The sequence below is a fragment of the Emydura macquarii genome, unplaced genomic scaffold, assembly GCF_026122565.2.
Source record: "Emydura macquarii macquarii isolate MOO-44397 ecotype Brisbane River unplaced genomic scaffold, CSIRO-AGI_Emac_v2 contig_561, whole genome shotgun sequence".
Taxonomy (NCBI): domain Eukaryota; kingdom Metazoa; phylum Chordata; order Testudines; family Chelidae; genus Emydura; species Emydura macquarii.
Window position 1 is genome coordinate 15,120,681 of NW_027130698.1, and position 17,998 is coordinate 15,138,678.

Consider the following 17,998-nt stretch of genomic DNA (forward strand, 5'->3'; position numbering starts at 1 on the left):
GTCCTTTTCCCCACCTCACACTGGAAATGAGCTGCCACTCAGCATCGGTCCAGGGTGATCCTTCATCAGAGGCAGCTGTCTGCTGCTGGCCAGAGGCGAGGATAATGATGCAGCTCAGCTTGGGATCAGGGGACCAGGAGGCAGCCTCATCTTTGACAAGCCCCAAGGGGGCCTCTAGCCTGGAGCCTCTATCCCCTTTAATAGCTCTCAAATCCCTGTCAGTGGGATTACTGCAAAGGACTCAGGCACCGTGTGCCTCTGATCCGTCCCCACTGATTCCAGAGAAATGAACGTCAGTAGGAAGAGCAAAGGAATGAATCCTCCGGCCAAACCTCACCTGCGTTCGTAAATCTGGAGCACTCTGATCTCCACTTATTTCACCTACCTTGGTCTGTGCTGCCACCAGTCTGCCTCAGGTCATAGGTGAGATAAGTCTGGTGGATTCTCAGCCCAGGCCCAAGGGAAGATTTGTTCAGCATCAGCAAAGCACTGCACTGTTCTATCCAACAGCTGTGCCTGGGATAACCGGCTGATACAGGACAGGATGGGAGTGTGGGGGGGATATTGTGGGCTTGTCCAGACACTGGCTTCAAAAACAACATTGCTCAGAAATTCCAGTATCCCAGCAATAGATGCATTAGAAGTCAGCCATGCTAGATATCCTCCTTCAAACCCTGCGCCCCTTCTTAATCCCCTCGAGTCCTTTGCCCCCCCATTCAGCACCCTTTCTTCAAACCTCTTCTCTCCCCCTTAGCTTCCACTGACTTTCCTCCCCCCCCCCCCAGTTCCTCTTCCTCCAAAGGGGTTTGCTGCCCCCATGTCAGCTGCATTGAGCCTGCTGCGCCAGGCATCCCCCACAATCCTTAGTGCTGGTTGTGCCAGCGCTCTCCTTCCCCCAGCTCCCTCTTTCTTTTCTATTTTAATTTTCATTGCAGTTTTTTTTTTAAGAATACAGAGGAACAAATGCCCTTATCAGCAATTCTCACAAGGTATAAAGAGATGCTTTTATCTCACTGCCTTTACTCATCTAGTGCGAGCCAATGCCTGTTAATTTTTTAATTTTCCTAGTGAATGCATTGGTGGCTTCGTCAGCATATATTATATACGCACACACACAGGGAGTCACAGAGTACGTCTACACCCTCATTAGAGGCAGAGTTGACAGTGACACCCACTGTTAAGGCAGCTAAACCCTTCCCATTATAAGGCCCTGTTTCCAGTTGCTCAGAACTATAATCAGACTTTAACCATTCGGGTGAAATTTTCCATGCAGGGTGGCTGCCGCAGACTGAATTTAAAAAAAAAAAAAATGTTTCAGCTAAAACAGTTCTGTCTTGTCCAAGAATGAAATGAGGGGAAAACACATTGTTAGAAAAATCTTCACCACTGTTTCACGGAAAAGCTCTAGCACTCCAGTGCTTGAAATTTGTCCTTTACTCTTCCTATGAAAATCCACCCAAATTGGGCTGAAGGAGGATCCTCTGGAAATTGCCATTGCCCATGCTCAGTAAAGGCTTGTTAGAGTCTGGCAGCTAAATTCTCTGAAGATGTGGTCAGCACAGTGCATGCTCCATCCCAGGGCTGCAGAAGCTGAGCAGCCCTTTTCCTGCAATTGATTCCCTGCATTGCTGGAGCTGAGGTGGTGCCAGGCACCAGAACTGAGAGCAGGGAGACTTTCTTGTGCTCCAAAGCTCCCCCTGCTGGCACCCAGGCAGTGTGGAGGAAAAAGGAAGGAGCGGCTCAACTCAAATGCAGACGGGTGAAGACAGATGGAGCAAAGACAGGAACAAGCTGGGGGAGGAGGGTCAAGAAACAGGAGGGACAGGACCAGAAGGGTCTGTACGCTCTAGAACATACTCCCCTCCAGAACCGAGAATAGAATCCAGGATTCCTGAGTCCCAAAATTCCTCTAGTCTAGTGACTGGGCGACGGAGAGGATAACAGCCTACTTCCACTACTGGTTGCTCAAGTGGTAGAGGTCTATGCTGTGGATCTACAGGTCCCAGCCCTGCTGATGACCCACGTTTGGGGTCAGTGTGGTTCCACACAAAAGTACTCCTGATTTTGCAGGGGTTTTTTTAAACATAGGAAATCACAGCTAAAAAACTACTAAAAGAACATTATAGTTGTAGAGTCAAGCACTCAAAAGTGAGAAAATGCCAGGATGCATGTGCAACCTTAATTTGGCCCCCTTGTTCATATGCATGATGATTACAGACTTCAATCCCAAAATCACCTATTTGTTTCCACAGGACCCCTGCCTCTTTCAATGCACAGGCTGGACCTGCTCTGATGACTCAGGGTTGTGGTGTGAATGAGACAGGGTACTGCAGGAAGAGAAAGGACAGCTTTGTAGGGGAATCAGCTGAATGCGGCCCTGGAGAACCCTGCCTCTACCAGAGTTCCCATGTGACACTAGGCAAGTCACTATGGTGATAAGTGCCATAGAAAAGCCTATGGGGAAATTAATCCCTCTGTATTTCATTTAGTGCATGGTTTGGGCAGGAAATAAGGCCTGGGACCACATGCTGAATGACGAGGATGAAAGGAAATAATGAGCAGCTACCCATTCCACGGGCACTATCCATCCTCTTGTGCATGGAACGGGGAAGCAGTCCCGTGTGATTGTGTAATTAAAGACTGGCATAAAGCACACTCCCTTGTATACACCGAGCATGAGTTACACTGGGGTGTTTCCGGCCTGAGACCCAGCAGGATAAGGCACGAAGCTGCAGTGAACCAGCAGCAGAAACCAGTGACAGCAGGCTCTGGTGCCGATGCACAATGTGTCTCCATGTCTCTTCAAAGCCAGCCAGCTTGCAGGGAAATGGGGCCCTGGGCTTCTGGTTGGGTAGCACTCTAGGCACTCAAAGGGGGGTAGCCCCAGGATTCTGAATGCCCCCTGTGTCTCTGCCATTTAGCAGCTCAGAGGTGAGGCCTGGATTTCCCTGGGCTGTGGCTCTCCTTGGAAGTAGCCAGCACATTTGCAGCCATCCAGCAGCTCCTTCTCCTACCATGGCAAGTCCCTCATTGCACATATGGCCTCGCTAGTCTGCAGAGTGACTCCTGGGGACACAGCCCAACGTTAAAGCCCTCCTCGCTCCGTGCCAGCCCCGTCTCCCATGGAGCCCACTTGCACCAGGAGCCTCACTGCACTCTGTGCTAGCCATCGGTGTGACAATCAATCGCGGCTCCTCTAGCTGCCAAGGGCTTAATCATCCTCACAGCTAGGCTGTTTCAGCTAGGACTGCTGCCCGAGAGGCTGCACGCAGAGCCCAGGAGAAGCTGTGTGCCAAGCAAGGAAGCAACCCAGACAAGAGGCAGCACGTGCGTACGCACGCCGTGTCGAAGAGGCTATCAGCCAAATGGCCTGTGACATCAAGACATCTCGTGGACAGGACTCTGGGGATGGCTGATAAGGAGCCTTTCCCCGGAGGTCACAGATTCAAAGCCAGGCTGCTCAGTGACCAAATAACACTGCTATCAGATGGCACAGCCTTCTGGGCAGATGCCTTGATTCACTATGGTCTCAAATTGCCCTCTTGCCTCCTGCCGGGGCAGGGTCGTGGGCACATTGGCTGGGGGGGTCCCTCCACTTCTGAGCTCTCCCTCGTCCTTCAGCCTGCAGTGCAACCGTCCTTCTCCACTCATCAGAGGTCTGGGGAAGGGGGAGGAGATCCCCACATACCAGTATCTGGAGTGGGAATGTGAGTGCTCTGGGATGGGGGGCTGCAGATGAAATGTGGCAGGTGTATAATGAGCCATTAGTCAATGTCACCTTTGCCCGGCACCCGATGGCAGGGTAATAAATGTGGGGATGCCTCTTCCAGCTCCCATCTCACCCTGCTTGGCTGTGAACAGCTTGCAAATGGTGAGGGCCTGTGGATCCGCAGCCCAGAGGGATTGCCATGGAAGCACTAGGGGGCTGCAGGAGGGGTAGTGAGAGCTCCGCAACACACACTAGCTGTGAGTGAAAGAACAATGCAGCTCCTTTCGTTAGGGTCTGATCCTAACCCGCTCTCATCTGAGCTACCCTCTACATGGGCCTGTGGAGCTGGGTTAGGAATCGGGGCAGACAAGCTTTCCCTGGGGTCATTCAGGAGTTCTGCTTCCAGCCAGAACGAGACACCCACAACAGACAAAGTTATCTAGGCTCGATTCGAGACGGGGTGAAGGTTCAGGGGTGGGTCTGGAATCATCCAAACCAGCTGGCCCATGCCTAGTCAGCTCCCAGTAATGTCACCAGCTGCCATCATACTGAATAATGGGCTGGGTTCCCAGGGTCCGATTCAGTCCTTACTCAGGCAGCACGGTCCAGAGAGCTCTGGCCCAGGAACTAGACCCTGCACTTTGTCTACAGCCCCTTCCACTGAAGATCACACAGTGTCCCTGCATGGCTAGGCCTGGGGAAAATCAGGGAGCGAAGTCAGTGGAAGAGCCAAGAACAGGACCCAGATCCGCCAGTCCCTCAGCTTGACCACCCTCCCAGCAGAGAGGAGCCCCCCCACGCTTGCTAAAGGTGTCAGCACAAAACAGGCCCACACAGGGCTTCCCTCCCTGCCTGCCCGGTGCACTCCATTGCCTGCTGCACCTGCTCTTTCCCTGCACGCTGGCGCGTCTCTCTCCTGTTCCCGTGCCAAGAGCTGGAGCAGGCGGCAGGCTCCACATCAAAGCAGCCGGCATGCAGCAAGCCTTCAAGGGCTACCGGGAAGGCTGCTAACAAACAAGCCAAGCCTGGGAGGGTGCGTGACACCTCCCCAAGGAATGCCGCTGCTCCTGCCTGACCAGGCTCTTACCTCCCGGGAGATGGGGCCCAACCCAAGCCAGGTACAGCCCCAGCTCCGCAGCATCCTGGCTTGCAGGCGCGGCTGGCATTGCCCCACAGCTGTCCTCCCCACCCAGAATGAGGCACTGGTGTACCACTGGGGAGGCAGGGCCTGGCCTCAAGGGACTGGCCATGGGAAAAAGAGCCTTTCACATCCCGGTCACCCCAGGGATCCGGCTTTGGGTCACTTCGTCCCCAGGCATGGCCAGTGGGGAGGGGCCCATGCTCTGGGCACAACCATCGGGTGGCCTACACACAAGGATTCGCAGCTGGCTTGTTCACATCGCAAAGCTGCCCCCCTACCCACACCCCTGGTGGCAGTCTTGGCAGAGGCACTACATGAGCCAAAGAGACTGAACGTCCATGCAGGCCAAGGGAAGGCACATGAGTGGGACACTCAGGGCTTGGCAGAGATTCCTCTTCCATCAGGGCTGCTTGTTCCACAGTCACCCTGCCCCTCGCCCTGGCACCAGACCCTGGGCACTATTCTCCTGCTCACAGCAATAAGTTTCACCTATGCTCTGTCCTCTCACACAGCCCTCAGACCCAGTCCATAGAGACAAAACGGCCAACAGGAAATCCACTCAGCAGGCGTTCTCACCAGAGCATCCAACAGGCTACGGCATGTACCCTGGGCTGCCCATGGGAAGACAATGCTCTATTGGCTAAATGACAGGACATCCACTTTTCCAACCGCCCCATCCCGCACAGCTCCTCCCTGCATCCTGGCTCTCAGGGTGCAGCTAGCTGGGGCTCACCCGGAAAGGCACCAACACCGTCGTGCAATGGCTGCACTGGAGGGGTGGGGCAAGAAATCCCACCCACCGAGTGCACCGATTGCCATCCAGCCCACAAACAGTGAAGGCCCAGCCCCACAGTCCTCGCACGGGCAAAAGGTTTCCAGCGGAGTCAATGGGAGCTCTGCCCAGGCAAGAACAGCAGGACGGGCCCAACGTCTTGATCGAAAGCTGCCTCCTTTGCGAGAGGAGGCAGGCCGGAGTGAAGAGTCCAGGTAATGACTCTGATCTGCCCCCAACCTGCCTTGGCTCGAGGGTGGGAAGGGCTAATGTGCTACTGTCACTTTCTGGGGTGCCCCGGATATCCCCTTCTCTGATTAAAGCGCCACGGCCCAGCTGTTCCTAGTGCAATGCTGGAGCACACACTGTGGCAACTGTGTGTCCACTGTGTGTGCAGGGGATTGGCTGGCCAATCTCTCGCAAGCAACGTCACTGCATGCAGTCAGAGCAACCTGGAGACGGTGGGTCACTGGTGTCACACCCTAGAACTCCAACCTCTGCTACCGCAGGCTCCCCCCAGACCCAGACAGCACATCTGGCACCTACTTGTAGCTCCCTGGTCTGCGCCTTCCACATCCACACCCAGCCGCTGGCCACGCTCAGAGCCAATCTCCTGGGCCACTCCGTTCCTTGCACCTGGGCTTTCCCCAGAACCTGCCAGTCGCTGTCTGGGCTCGCTGGAGGTAGGCTTCACGGCAGGTGTCTCGAGAGAAGAGGACAACGCCTGGAACAAAAGCAGAAAAACAGGGACTCAGAACCTTTCCTCCCTGGAAATTCAATAGCTGACAGCCAGCATCAGATTCAGCACTAGGCAGCAGACCTCCTGGCTCCCCCCACTCCCAAGACCTGATGTTTGCTACCAGCCTGGAGAAAGCAGGGTCCTCCTGCCACAATGTGTCCCCCTAGCTCGGCTGGGGGGCCTGAGTGGGGAGACACAAGATGCTTTTGTTTTCTTTCAGGCAGATTGCACGTGGCTGAGTAGCAGAGATGCCTGCTGCTCACCAGCCAGCCAGCCAGCTCCATGTCTCACAGGGGCTACAGATGGATCTGAGCGAGCAGTCCAAGTGCTTCCAGTCAGGACGAGACAAGAAAGGCTTTGGGGAGGTGGGGGAGGGAGGGAGGGCAGGAATCAAAGCAACATCCCTCTCTCTGCCAGTGGCTGCTGGTTGATTATTCTGCTGCTGATTACTCAATGGGCCAGTATTTACTTAGGATCAACAACTTCCCTCCCCTCTGCGTAGTCACAGCACATGAGGCTCCTGCTAAGGGGACACAGGAAGGGTAAGCGTCCTAGATTCCAAGATGATTTTGAGGCTAGAAGGGATTGTTACGATTATCTAGTCTGAGCTCCTACCGCACACAGGCCAGAGATTCCTGCATTGGGCCCTGTATCCTGTGCTCAAGGCACAGCACCTTTTTTAGAAAGATGTCCAGGATCAGATCCTCAGCTGGTGTAAAATCGCTGTAACCTCAGTGACCTCCCTGGATCCCTGCTCCTTTATACCAGTGAAGGATCGGCCCCCAATCTTGATTTAAAGACTCCAGGTGATGGAGACTTGGTCACACTGCTTGGCAATCTGATCCAACGGTCAATTATCCTCTCCGTTCAAAAAGTAGGTCTGAATTCCAGTTTGAACTTGGCTGACTTCATCTTCCAGCCACTGGATCTCATTATACCTTTGTCTGCCAAGTAAAAGAGCCCTCTAGTAACAAACTTCTTCTCCCTGCGTAGGTACGTATCGATGGTGATCAAGTTGCCTCTGAATCTTCTCTGCATTATAATACCTTACACTTGTGCTACTGATAGGACCTAAGATTACTTCAAAGCTCTAATTTATTTTACACAGCTGATGCTCTTGGTTTACATTTTGCACTTCACAGGGCTTGAAGAAGGAAACTACACTGCTCTGCTTCTAGTCACTTTCACGGTCTGTTCCTCACTTATTCCACTTTCCCAGACAGATCCCTGGCTGGTGTGAAGCAGCACAGAACACACTGGCGCTCCTTCAGCTGAGAATCCAGCTCTGTTTCTAGACCTTTGTAACTTTCTTTTCTCACGCACCAGCTCCACACTGTTGTGCTGCAGGTCCCAGAGCTGCCAGGGAGGATATTAACAGCCTTACAAATCTATCCACTGCTTCTTTATTTTGACATTTAAATGAAAACATTCCTATCTGCACTCTGTTTTGCAGTACCATTTCCCCGTCCCTAAAACCTAAATGCTAAGCCTACCATGTTTGTCATGCCTACTGCAACTCATAATCTCTCTTGTCTCAGCTCTGTGGTGTGCCCTTATTTGTTGAATCTGTCATCCTCGTTTAATGTGCATCTGAGAAAATAGCTGTACTGTCCTCAGTTCTTTGTATCTTTAATAAGTGGCAATGAACTATAGTCATCTGCACTCTAGCTCCACAACTGCATAAACTTGTGCTGGGATGGATTTTTTCCATCTTTGGGACAGAAATGCAATAAAACGGTGTTTTAATTTTATTTAACATAAGGGCCCTCATTGCCAATGTCTGGATACACATAAACCTATATACCAAACTCAGCAACTTTCCAAAGCAACAGACTTTATGGACCTGCGCAGAGTATTCTACAGACTCTCTCTGACAGTCTGACCAGATGTGTCTCATTAGATTCAAAAAGCCAAGCTAGAAGGAGGCAGAAGAGACCAGCAGAGAGAAGAATCCTATGATCATCCAGACAATGGTTTAAATTTATAAACTCAGTCATGCCTGTGTCAGAAATCCTAGGAAGTTGGTGAATGTGGCCCATAACCCACCGTGCATGCGTATGCATGGAGAGGGTGTGACAGATTGACAAATACGATCCAACCGAGCGCAGCCAACTGCACCAGCCAATCAGAACTGAGCCATCCCACTAAAGCCTGAGGAAAGAGGAGAAAGTTGCACCATGGGCTGTTGGTCAGCAAACTCTGGCCCTGCCAGACCAGCTGCAGAGGAACTCCCCAGCTGAAGGACTATGCCTCTCTCAGCAGATCCCCAGGCAAAGCAGTAAATCCCCACGTGAGACTTGAACCCAGACCTTCCCGACACATGCAGTGAACCAAACCCCACCCAGCCTTGATTGTTACCAGCGCCTTCCTGCAGTGGGATTCCAGAAAGGATGCAGCTGGGCTTTGTATGCTCCAGGCCTTGGCAAGAGGAGAAAGGGGCTGTGATCAGACAGACCAGAGAGGTAGTCAAACAGGAGACTTTAGATCAGGGAAGGTGCCAGACGGGCCTGCAGTAGGGACCGGCAGGGTGGGTGCAGGGAGTTCCCACTCCAATTTACAAGCACTAAGGCCAGGGCTGTTGTGCAGAAAGGATTTTATGTTGATCCAATTTTTCGACAGATTAGTCCTATAAAACTGGGAACGTCTAAGTAAGATGAATGGTACATGAATTTTGCTGGGAAGCTCTTAGAATCAATGAGCCACACATGTGAGCAGACATATAAATTTCCCATTCGTTTCCTGGAAAGGTTTAATTTATGGAATCCATATGGTAACACTGCACAACCGCGAGCGCTCGACAAATCCCACAAGCCCTCAAGTGGCAACACTTACTGACTCCAACTGGCAACTTTCCACCCAATTGCCTGGTCGCTCGGAGCGAGGCCAGGGACGGGAGAGGCTGGCACCTTTGCCACCGCACAAGATCTGTTAGGCAGCCAAGCGGGCATGTCCGGTCTAATCTCTGCTAGGGCAGCCTCCAGGCCCCCAGGGCTTGTTAAGGGAAACATGGGTGTAACTTTGTGCTTCTTCTCCTCTTTTGCAATTATTAATAGAAAGTGACTCTTTCCGCATGGTGGGGCCGACTGTAGTGTGTTGGGTTTTTTACTGCATGGCTTCTGGTTTAACTGGGCACCAAGCAGCAGCATTAGCAAGCAGAGCCTTACAAGGAAGGCTGCGCACCGGAGAAAGGGTGTGTCAGGACCTATCCCCTACAAAGCGAGTCTGGAGGCTACTTCAAACAGATGGTAACAGAGCCCCCTCCTCTAAGCAAAGTCTCCCTCCATTCCTGCGGGGCAGGGGCCTTGTCTGCAGTGGGCATTCCAGCCAACACGGTAGCTGCACCCATGCCAACCCTTGGTGTAGCCAGGCAAAGCCATGGTTTGCACCATTTCGCCTTTGCCCTGCATGAAGTCAGGGTAGACTGCACCAATGCAAATGATGACTATGCATTAGGGGTTTGCACCGGCAAAGCTAACCTGGTGACGGGCCACGGATGGCTGCTATTAGGGCAAACCTGCAGTGCAGACAAGCCCTTGGAATATGGTCTGTGCAGCAGGGCCACGGCCCCAATACATCGCGCAATGGCCCCAGCTGCGGGGCAAAGACAGAGTTCCTCTAGCCAGGGCTGCCATTGCCTCTGAGACAGGCTGGCGCGTCACAGTGTTTAACTGCATCGCAGGGCTGTGGCACACGCCAGACTCATCTGCTCAGGGCAAAACCTCATGTCAAAGACAACACGATGCAGTGCCAAAATGCCCTCCCGTCCCTTTGAAAGGGTGGGACCTGGGTGTGAGGGCAACACGCTACAGCAGATCTACCCCATGCAACACAAACACCATCACTGTCACATCCCAGAGCAATTCCAACTGGGGTGCAACCCAGCCAAGAGAAGACGCTGCAAGCCCCCTGCCAGACATGCCTGAGGACACGGGCTGGCCCAGATCAAACCAGCAGGGCTGAGTCCTCCCCTGGCAACAGTGCATATGCTTTGCAAACCTGCCCTAGGCCCCTTATGCAACAACACGGGACACACAGGGAGAAGGATTAAAGCAAATCAATGCGCCAAGCTACAGGCCTGCAGATCCCAGAGACAAAGGAGGTCTCATGCACTCCGCTCAGCTGATTTCTGATCGTGGCTTTGATCCAGCCAGGTGCTGAGCACTCTCGTCTTGCCCCGATCCAGCAAAAGCACTTGAAGTCCAGGAGGCTACTCATGTGCTCCAATTTCAGCAGGGTACTCAGCACCACACAGGTTCAAAAGGAAGAAAGCTCAGAGGTACTGGTGTGTGTTAAATCTCTTTGGACTGATAAGAACACAAGAATGGCCTCACTGGGTCAGACCAACGGTCCCTCTAGCCCAGTATCCTGGCTTCCGACACAGGCCAGTGCCAGAAGGAAAGAACAGAACAGGGCAATTATCGAGTGATCCAGCCCTTCGTCCACTCCCAGCTTCTGGTAAAGAGAGGTATAGGGATACCCAGAGGATGGGCTGCATTCCTGACCATCTTGGCTCCTAGCCATTGATGGACCTATCCTCCAGGAACTTATCTAATTCTTTTTTGAACTCACTTATACTTTTGGCCTTCATAGCATCCCCTGGCAATGAGTTCCACAGGTTGATTGTGCATTATTGTGTGAAGCAGTACTTCCTTCTGTTTAAAACTGCTGCCTACTAATTTCATTGGGTGACCCATGGTTCTTGTGTTATGTAAAAGGATAAAGAACACTTCCTTATTCACTTTCTCCACACCATTCATGATTTTATAGACCTCTGTCATATCCTCCCCCTATATGTTTCTTTTCTAAGCTGAACAGTCCCAGTCTTTTTAATGTCTCCTCATAGAGGAGCTGTTCCATACTCCTAATCATTTTTGTGGCCCTTCTCTGAACTTTTTCCAATTCGAAGAGGTTATTTGAGATGGGGTGACCAAGCATGCAGTATTCAAGGTGTGGGCATACCATGGATTTATATAGTGGCATTATGATATTTTCTGTCTTATTATCTATCTCTTTACTATAGATTCCTAACAGACTGTTCGCTTTTTTTTTTTTTTTTTGACTGCCACTGCACGTTTAGTGGATGCTTTCAGAGAGCTATTCATGCTGGCTCCAAGGTCTCTTTTTTGAGTAGTACCAGCTAATTTAGACCCCATCATTTTGCATGTATAGTTGGGATTATGTTTTCCAATGTGCATTACTTTGCATTTATCAACATTGAATTTCATCTGCCGTTTTCTTGTCCAGTCACCCAGTTTTGTGAGGTCCCTTTGTAACTCTTTGCAATCTGCTTTGGAATTAACTATCTTAAGTAGTTATGTATCATCTGCAAACTTTGCAACCTCACTGTTTACCCCTTTTGCCAGATCATTTATGAATATGTTGAACAGCACTGGTCCCAGTACAGTTCCCTGTGGGACGCCACTATTTATCTTTTTCCATTATGAAAACTGACTATTTATTCCTCCCCTTTGCTCCCTGTCTTTTTACCAGTCACTGATCCAGGAGAGGACCTTCCCTCTTATCCCATCACTGCTTACTTTGCTTAAGAGCCTTTGGTGATGGACATTGTCAAATGCTTCCTGAAAGTCCAAGTACAGCATATCCATCACATCAGCCTGCTGCCACAACAGGCAATTGCAAAATCCCAGCCCACGACTGGAGTTTTTTTGGGAGGCTCCAAAATTTTGCCCCCCCCCCCCTCCTCCTCCTCCTCCCCCCTCACCCAGCACAAACTGGCAGGGCTCTGAGGGGAGGCAGACGGGGAGTTTAAACACAAACGTGGCAAAAGGTCGGGCTCCCCCACATACTCCATGTGGCTGGAAGCTGACCTTTGCCAGGCTGAAATCTGGATTTCAAACGTTTCAGATTCAGAGGACTGGGAAGGGCTTTTGCTCCAAATTAGCAGCATCTCCGAGGGGAAACGGTCTCATTTGGAGCACCCTGGAAAGACGTCACTGGGTTCTTTGCAAAATTCACCCGCTTCAGGCAATTCAAGTGAAATGGAAAATGCCTCCCATTCTGACGGAGTCTTTCATGCTGCCACAAAATCCTGCCCAGCTCCCTTTGGGACTCTCTCTCTCAGGAGCCATCAGCTCTCCTTGAGGGCACATCAGTAACACCAGCCAGAAGCACCTCGGCTTCAAAAGAAACATCAGCCATATCTGGGATCCTTTCCTGGCATGTGCTCTGAACTCCCTCCTTTTATATCAAGGGAATTCAGGCCTGGTGCAACGTGCCAGGGGATAGACCTGGAGGCTGAAATCCTGCCTTTCTATAAACAATAGCAGCCCATGCGATTCCCCTGCCAATGCTTCTCCAACCCTGCCAGGGGAGGCACCGCGTCTGGGGCGAGAGGGGAGACCAGTCTCTGTGAACCACTCACTCCTGTCACTGAAGGGGCCCGCTGCAACTGGCAGCAATGGGGACACCTACCTGCCCATTAGGAACTAGATGGAGAACCATCCAACTCATTTTGTGCCCGGGGGGGGCGGGCCCTGAGCCCAGGTTGGATGATAGGGCCTGCTCATCACTGCAGCTGTGTCTGAAACACAGCCCACGAGACAAAGGGCCCATGACCAGGCCCCCAAACTCCCCTTCAAAAGAGAGATGTCTAGGGCCAAACCTCCAGGCCGACTCCATCTGCTGCCTCCCCCAAACCTTTCCACTTCCATCTTGGGGGAAAGAGCGCAGCACCAGCCCAACAGCTGCTTTGATTCAGCCAATCCAACCATCCAAGTCAAGGCTGCTTGGCCACTGCAAGCAAAGCAGAGACCACATGAATACCAACAGCTCCCTCGCGAGTGGCTGGGTGCGAGGGTAGGGGCGAGGGTGTGAGCTGGCAGGATGGACAGACAACTGCTGCTGTCCGGTCTCCTCCAGAGAAGTAGGGGACCCTGGTGTTTACTGGTGAGGAGGCGCCTACCCAGCGTTCTCAGCTCTGTGCACGCCCCCAGCAGGAAACGTGGCGTCCCAGCTAGCAGCCCCTCTGACACGCCATCCTTGCATCACCCTGTGACGCTGAAAGAGACGGGAAACAAGGCCCCACGAGGTGAGACCAGGCCAGAGCGAGGGCGGGTTTAAACCAGACTCTTTGTGTTCCTGGGACCCCCTTCCTCGACCTGCTGAATGGCTGGTTGTCGAGGGTTTGTTCGTCCGCTCAGGGTCTCCCGGGAGATGGCAGACACTTTTCCCCAGGCTGGGCCCCCCAGGGGTCAGGGATAAGTACGCTGAGAATCTCACATCTCCTTCCCTGCCCACGCCGGTTGCAGGGCGAGGGGCCCTGCCGGATCACAGCCAGAAGGGCAAGCTTTGGCACGGCCCAGCTGGGAAACTAACACACCAGTCTGTGTGTGGCTGAGGTTCTTTACCTTCTTGCTGCAGTGCTTTAATCACTCCCTTCCCAAGCTGCCTTCAATTACCACCCCCTTTGCACACCCCACACAATGCCAGGGTCTGTCGCCTCTGTGCCCCCTCTTCCCCCTCCCTGGGGCTGCCAATTGCCTGAAAGTGGACAAGGAAGAAAGGAAGCCCTAGCCCTGACCCCCGCTGCACCGGCCCATGGAGCTGGTGGGCTGTTGCGAGGGGAGCTGTGTGTTCCCCTGGTGGGCCTGGGAGCCGAAGGGGGAGACCGAAGGGGGCTCTGCAGGACAGGGCAGCCTCTGAATGGCAAAATCTGGCCCTGCGTGAATACTGATTTGTGATACTACAAGGGAGTGTAAGACACAGAGTCTGGCACACTGGTAATCAGGGCAGTATTCCATGGGCCAGGCTGCACCAGCACCAGGAGCCTCCCTTTGACTGAGGTGTTACTGGCCATGCCACGTGCCCGGAGCAGGGGGTTATAAGGGCTCCCCTCAGGCAGCCAGTCTGAGTAGGTAATGCTTCCCGGAGCGAACCAATACCAAGTCAGTATTGGTCCGGCTGCTGTGCTGCTGCTGGCACCCTCTCTTGGAGGAGATGGGAAAGCACCTGTAATGGTTAGACGTCCGATCCTGCTCCCGCTGAATTCAATGGAAGTTCTGCTATTGATACCGTAGGGGAGCAGGACTGGGTCCTAACATTCCCATAGCACATCCCCCTGAGAGTAAGGGTGTTATGCCTGGTATCCCGGCCAAATTTCAACTCTGATCATCACATTCTGCCTCCCGAAATCCAACCTCACCCCCAGTTGCAACTAGGCACAGGGCTCTGCATCATTTCTTGTCGTAAAGTGGCTGGGCAACATTAATGTGTGCTGTTAATCAGCTGCCATGTTCCACCCCAGAGGTGGTTGCACATTGATGCCAGGCAAATGATTACCTATCTGTTGGGAAGCGTAATTAATTAGGGTTCGGGGAACTGCTTTGAGATTCTTAGATGAATAAGTGTTAAAAAGTAGTGCAAATAATTACTAATTATTATTATTACTGGCTAGGTAATCTGTGCAGCAATAGGCAATATGCAATCAGGCAGTAATTCAAGGTATATTAGATACCAGATCAAGTGTTAATTAAATGTGATGCTTGACATGATTGGCAACAGCTCCTCCAACTCTATCAGATGAAGGTGCCCTTCGCTAATTATTCATTGGTGGATTATCAGCATGCCAGGCCAGCGCTGCGGCTTGGGAAAAGGGACAGGGTCCCAAAGAGAAGCAGCCTGATTTGCAGAGGGGCTGAGCATGCAGCACTTTGAACACACATGGCATGTGGCACTCCTTGCAATCCCAGCCCGAGGCCTCTCTCAAGCAGACAGCGTCCCTATTGGGCCAAACTGTGTAATAGGGACCAACAGAGACACCATCTGACTCCATCTTCCCTGGCAACCTAAGGCAGGAATTAAATCTAGATACTTAATAGTGAGAGACCAATGATGAACTAGACACCCCAATCCCTTCTCAAGGTTCCAGTGTAAAAACCCAACCCAGCTTTTACCTTCTACCTTCCACTGGGAAGGCTGCCAACCAATTAACGAAGAGCTCTCCAAAGCCCCAGACAACTATAAGGCTATCTGCTTCCATCCTGGTTCTGGCACCATGGGGAAAGTGGGCCGGATTTCTAAGTCTGGACCTAGCAGCCCGCTGGCAATCCTGAGCACATTCTCCTGCGAGGGAACCAGCATTGCCCTTTGATTAGATTTCTTCCCATTAACAGACAAGCATGGGAGTTGGCCTGCACTTCCCAGGAGAGGCACGAGCCTTTTGCTTATCTGGCGTGTAATGTTCTGCAGGAGCAGCCCAGCTCCCTCTAGACGCAGTGATTATCTTGATGGACCTGCCAGAGCCGGCTGCGCTGCCAAGCAAACAAACAACAACTAGGCTCCCTGTTCTGTTTCTCTCCAACGTTTAGAGCTGTAGCCCCGCAGCAGGCACCAAGCCAGCGACCTGAGCTCAAAGGGAGGAAGGCAAAGCACAGTGGGGCAGTTGCCATGGTGTGGGGGAGCTGTGGCGGCTCCAACTTCTTCTCCAGCTGAAAAGGGTGCCTTGGAAAACAGGAAGGGGCCCAGAAATGGAGGTGAACGTTCAGAGAGTGGCATACAATATAAACCCAGGAGCGAACCCCAGATCATCTAGTCTGCCCTCCTGCACATCACCAGCCACTGACACCATCCGGCCATCCCCACACCGAACCAACGACTGGGACTGGGCCAAAGTATTACAGCCCCTCAGGAGACTAATCTACTGTGTGCCGGAGAACAGGCGGGACCGCGGGAACCGATTAAGTGAGATGCACCCAGATGATCCCAGCATGCAACCCGTACCCTACGCTGCAGAGGAAGGTGAAAACCTCCCAAGATCACTGCCAATCTGAGCTTGGGGGGGACCCCCTCACATAGGGCAATCAGATAGACCCTGAGCATGTGAGCAAGACCCAGCCAGTTGAGCACCTGGGAGCGAATTCTCCGTGCCACCTCAGATCACCGGCCCAGGGGCCCAGCTCCAGCCCGATGCTTCAGAGGAAGGAGGGGAAGGGGACCCTCAAAAAGTCTCCCCAACGAGCAGACTCTCCAAGGCAACCCTGAATACATGGGGAATTTCAGTCTCTGACACCTCCTGGCTCCAGTTTAGCTTCTCAGGGCAGCCTCTTGGCCTACGATTTTTCAAGGGAGGGACAGGAAAAGATACTCTGGAAATAGTGTCCCAGGCAGAAGAGCTACGGCCCTTCCAGGGGGCAGATCTACACTGAGCACCTGTCTGGGGTCTCATTAGATTGTAGCTTACAAAGCTCTGGTTGGGGGACCAGAACATCATTATGCGGGCAAGAGGCGTCAAAGTCTCTGGGTGGGAGGTTCCCAGAATGGACGCAGGAAGGAAGATGCTGATATTGGCTCTGGGGAAGCTCCAGGTGGGAGCCCCAGACCATGGACAGACAGACTGACAGGGGCGGGAAAGTGCCGAAAAAAGAACAGACTGAAATACAGGATCAAGCACCTTCTGGTCCCAGTGGAAACACGCCAGAGCCTCCTCTCTCCCTCAATGATCTTCCCTCTTCTCCCCTCCCCATGCCCACAAAGCGGCATCCCACCACCTTTTGTTAATGTGATTGCCCAGAGCCAGTGGGACCCGACCCGCCAGGCACAGGGAAACTTGCCCCGCTAACACCTGATGTGTGGCAGTGGATGCAGAACTCTGCCTCTTCCAAGGGAAGCGATGCTGCCCATTGCTGAACTGGGCATGGCACCAGAGGGGACAATCCCGCCCTGATGGGCTAGACGGCACCGGTGGCAGGAAGCCCTTTCTGTCTGCAGTTACAGATCTGACATGAAGTGGGCCACATGCCAGCCGGTCTCTTACGCAGCCCCCTCAGAGGCCTGGAGGGATGTGTTGTTCATTCCCCGGCTAGCTCAGCTGGGAAACGAGCTCTTTGTACCACAGGGTCTCCTGGGCTTTGCTCGGCCTGTTTGCAGCCTTGTGCCTGCTGGCACAGCGCACACAGAAACTAGACACACTGGGACACACTCATCCCTGCTGCCACGCCAAGGAGAGGAGCTGTTAGGCTTCCTACATGTCTGGTCCCCTGTCGGGACCAGAGCTGAGCAGGACTGGCGCATCTGCAGCAAGGACAAGGCTTCAGCGCAACTGGAATCCTGAGCCACAAAACAACCAGGGGCAGGTGTGGACCAGTGAGTTACCAGCAAGCCTCGTGAGAAACATCATCAGCCCCGCCATTGTGTGTGGTTTGGAAAGTGCCCGTCAGTGCCAGACTGTGGCAACGAGTGTGTGTCTGTGCCTCCTCCTCCTTTAACTTCCCCCGTGCTATCTGTCAGAAAATCATTCCCGGTTACACAGATAAGAAATAATTGATGCAAAGAAGCCATCTGTTTGTGAACATGGAGTATCTGCTCAATTAGGGGGGATCTGTCCAGCCAGATAAACCATCTCTCCATCCCCACTCAAGGGGAGGGCTTTGCGCTCTGACCATGTCCTCAAAGACTCACAACCAATTAGCAGCAAACAGAGTGATTTGGGCACTAACTTGTTAACTAGCACCCTGAGGCTCTTTCTCAGGGGAGGAGGGAGAGCAGGGGAAGCCGCTGGGAGTACAGAGGCCTCAGACATGCCACCTTTTCTGCTTAGGCACAAGAAAGCATTGACGCTCAACAGATGTTGCAGGAGCTTGTCAGGGAGGCCGGTTGTGAAGGGCTAACAGCAAACAAGCC

General features: G+C 52.7%; 1 protein-coding gene across 1 annotated transcript in view; it reads right to left on the minus strand.

Annotated features, from left to right (window-relative positions):
• Window positions 1–17,998, minus strand: part of GSE1 (Gse1 coiled-coil protein) — a 280,307-nt gene that overhangs the window by 219,617 nt on the left and 42,692 nt on the right. Inside the window, exon 2 of the mRNA XM_067540204.1 lies at window positions 6,169–6,346. Coding sequence (XP_067396305.1) covers window positions 6,169–6,346 — 178 coding nt within the window. The remainder of the gene's footprint in view (window positions 1–6,168; window positions 6,347–17,998) is intronic.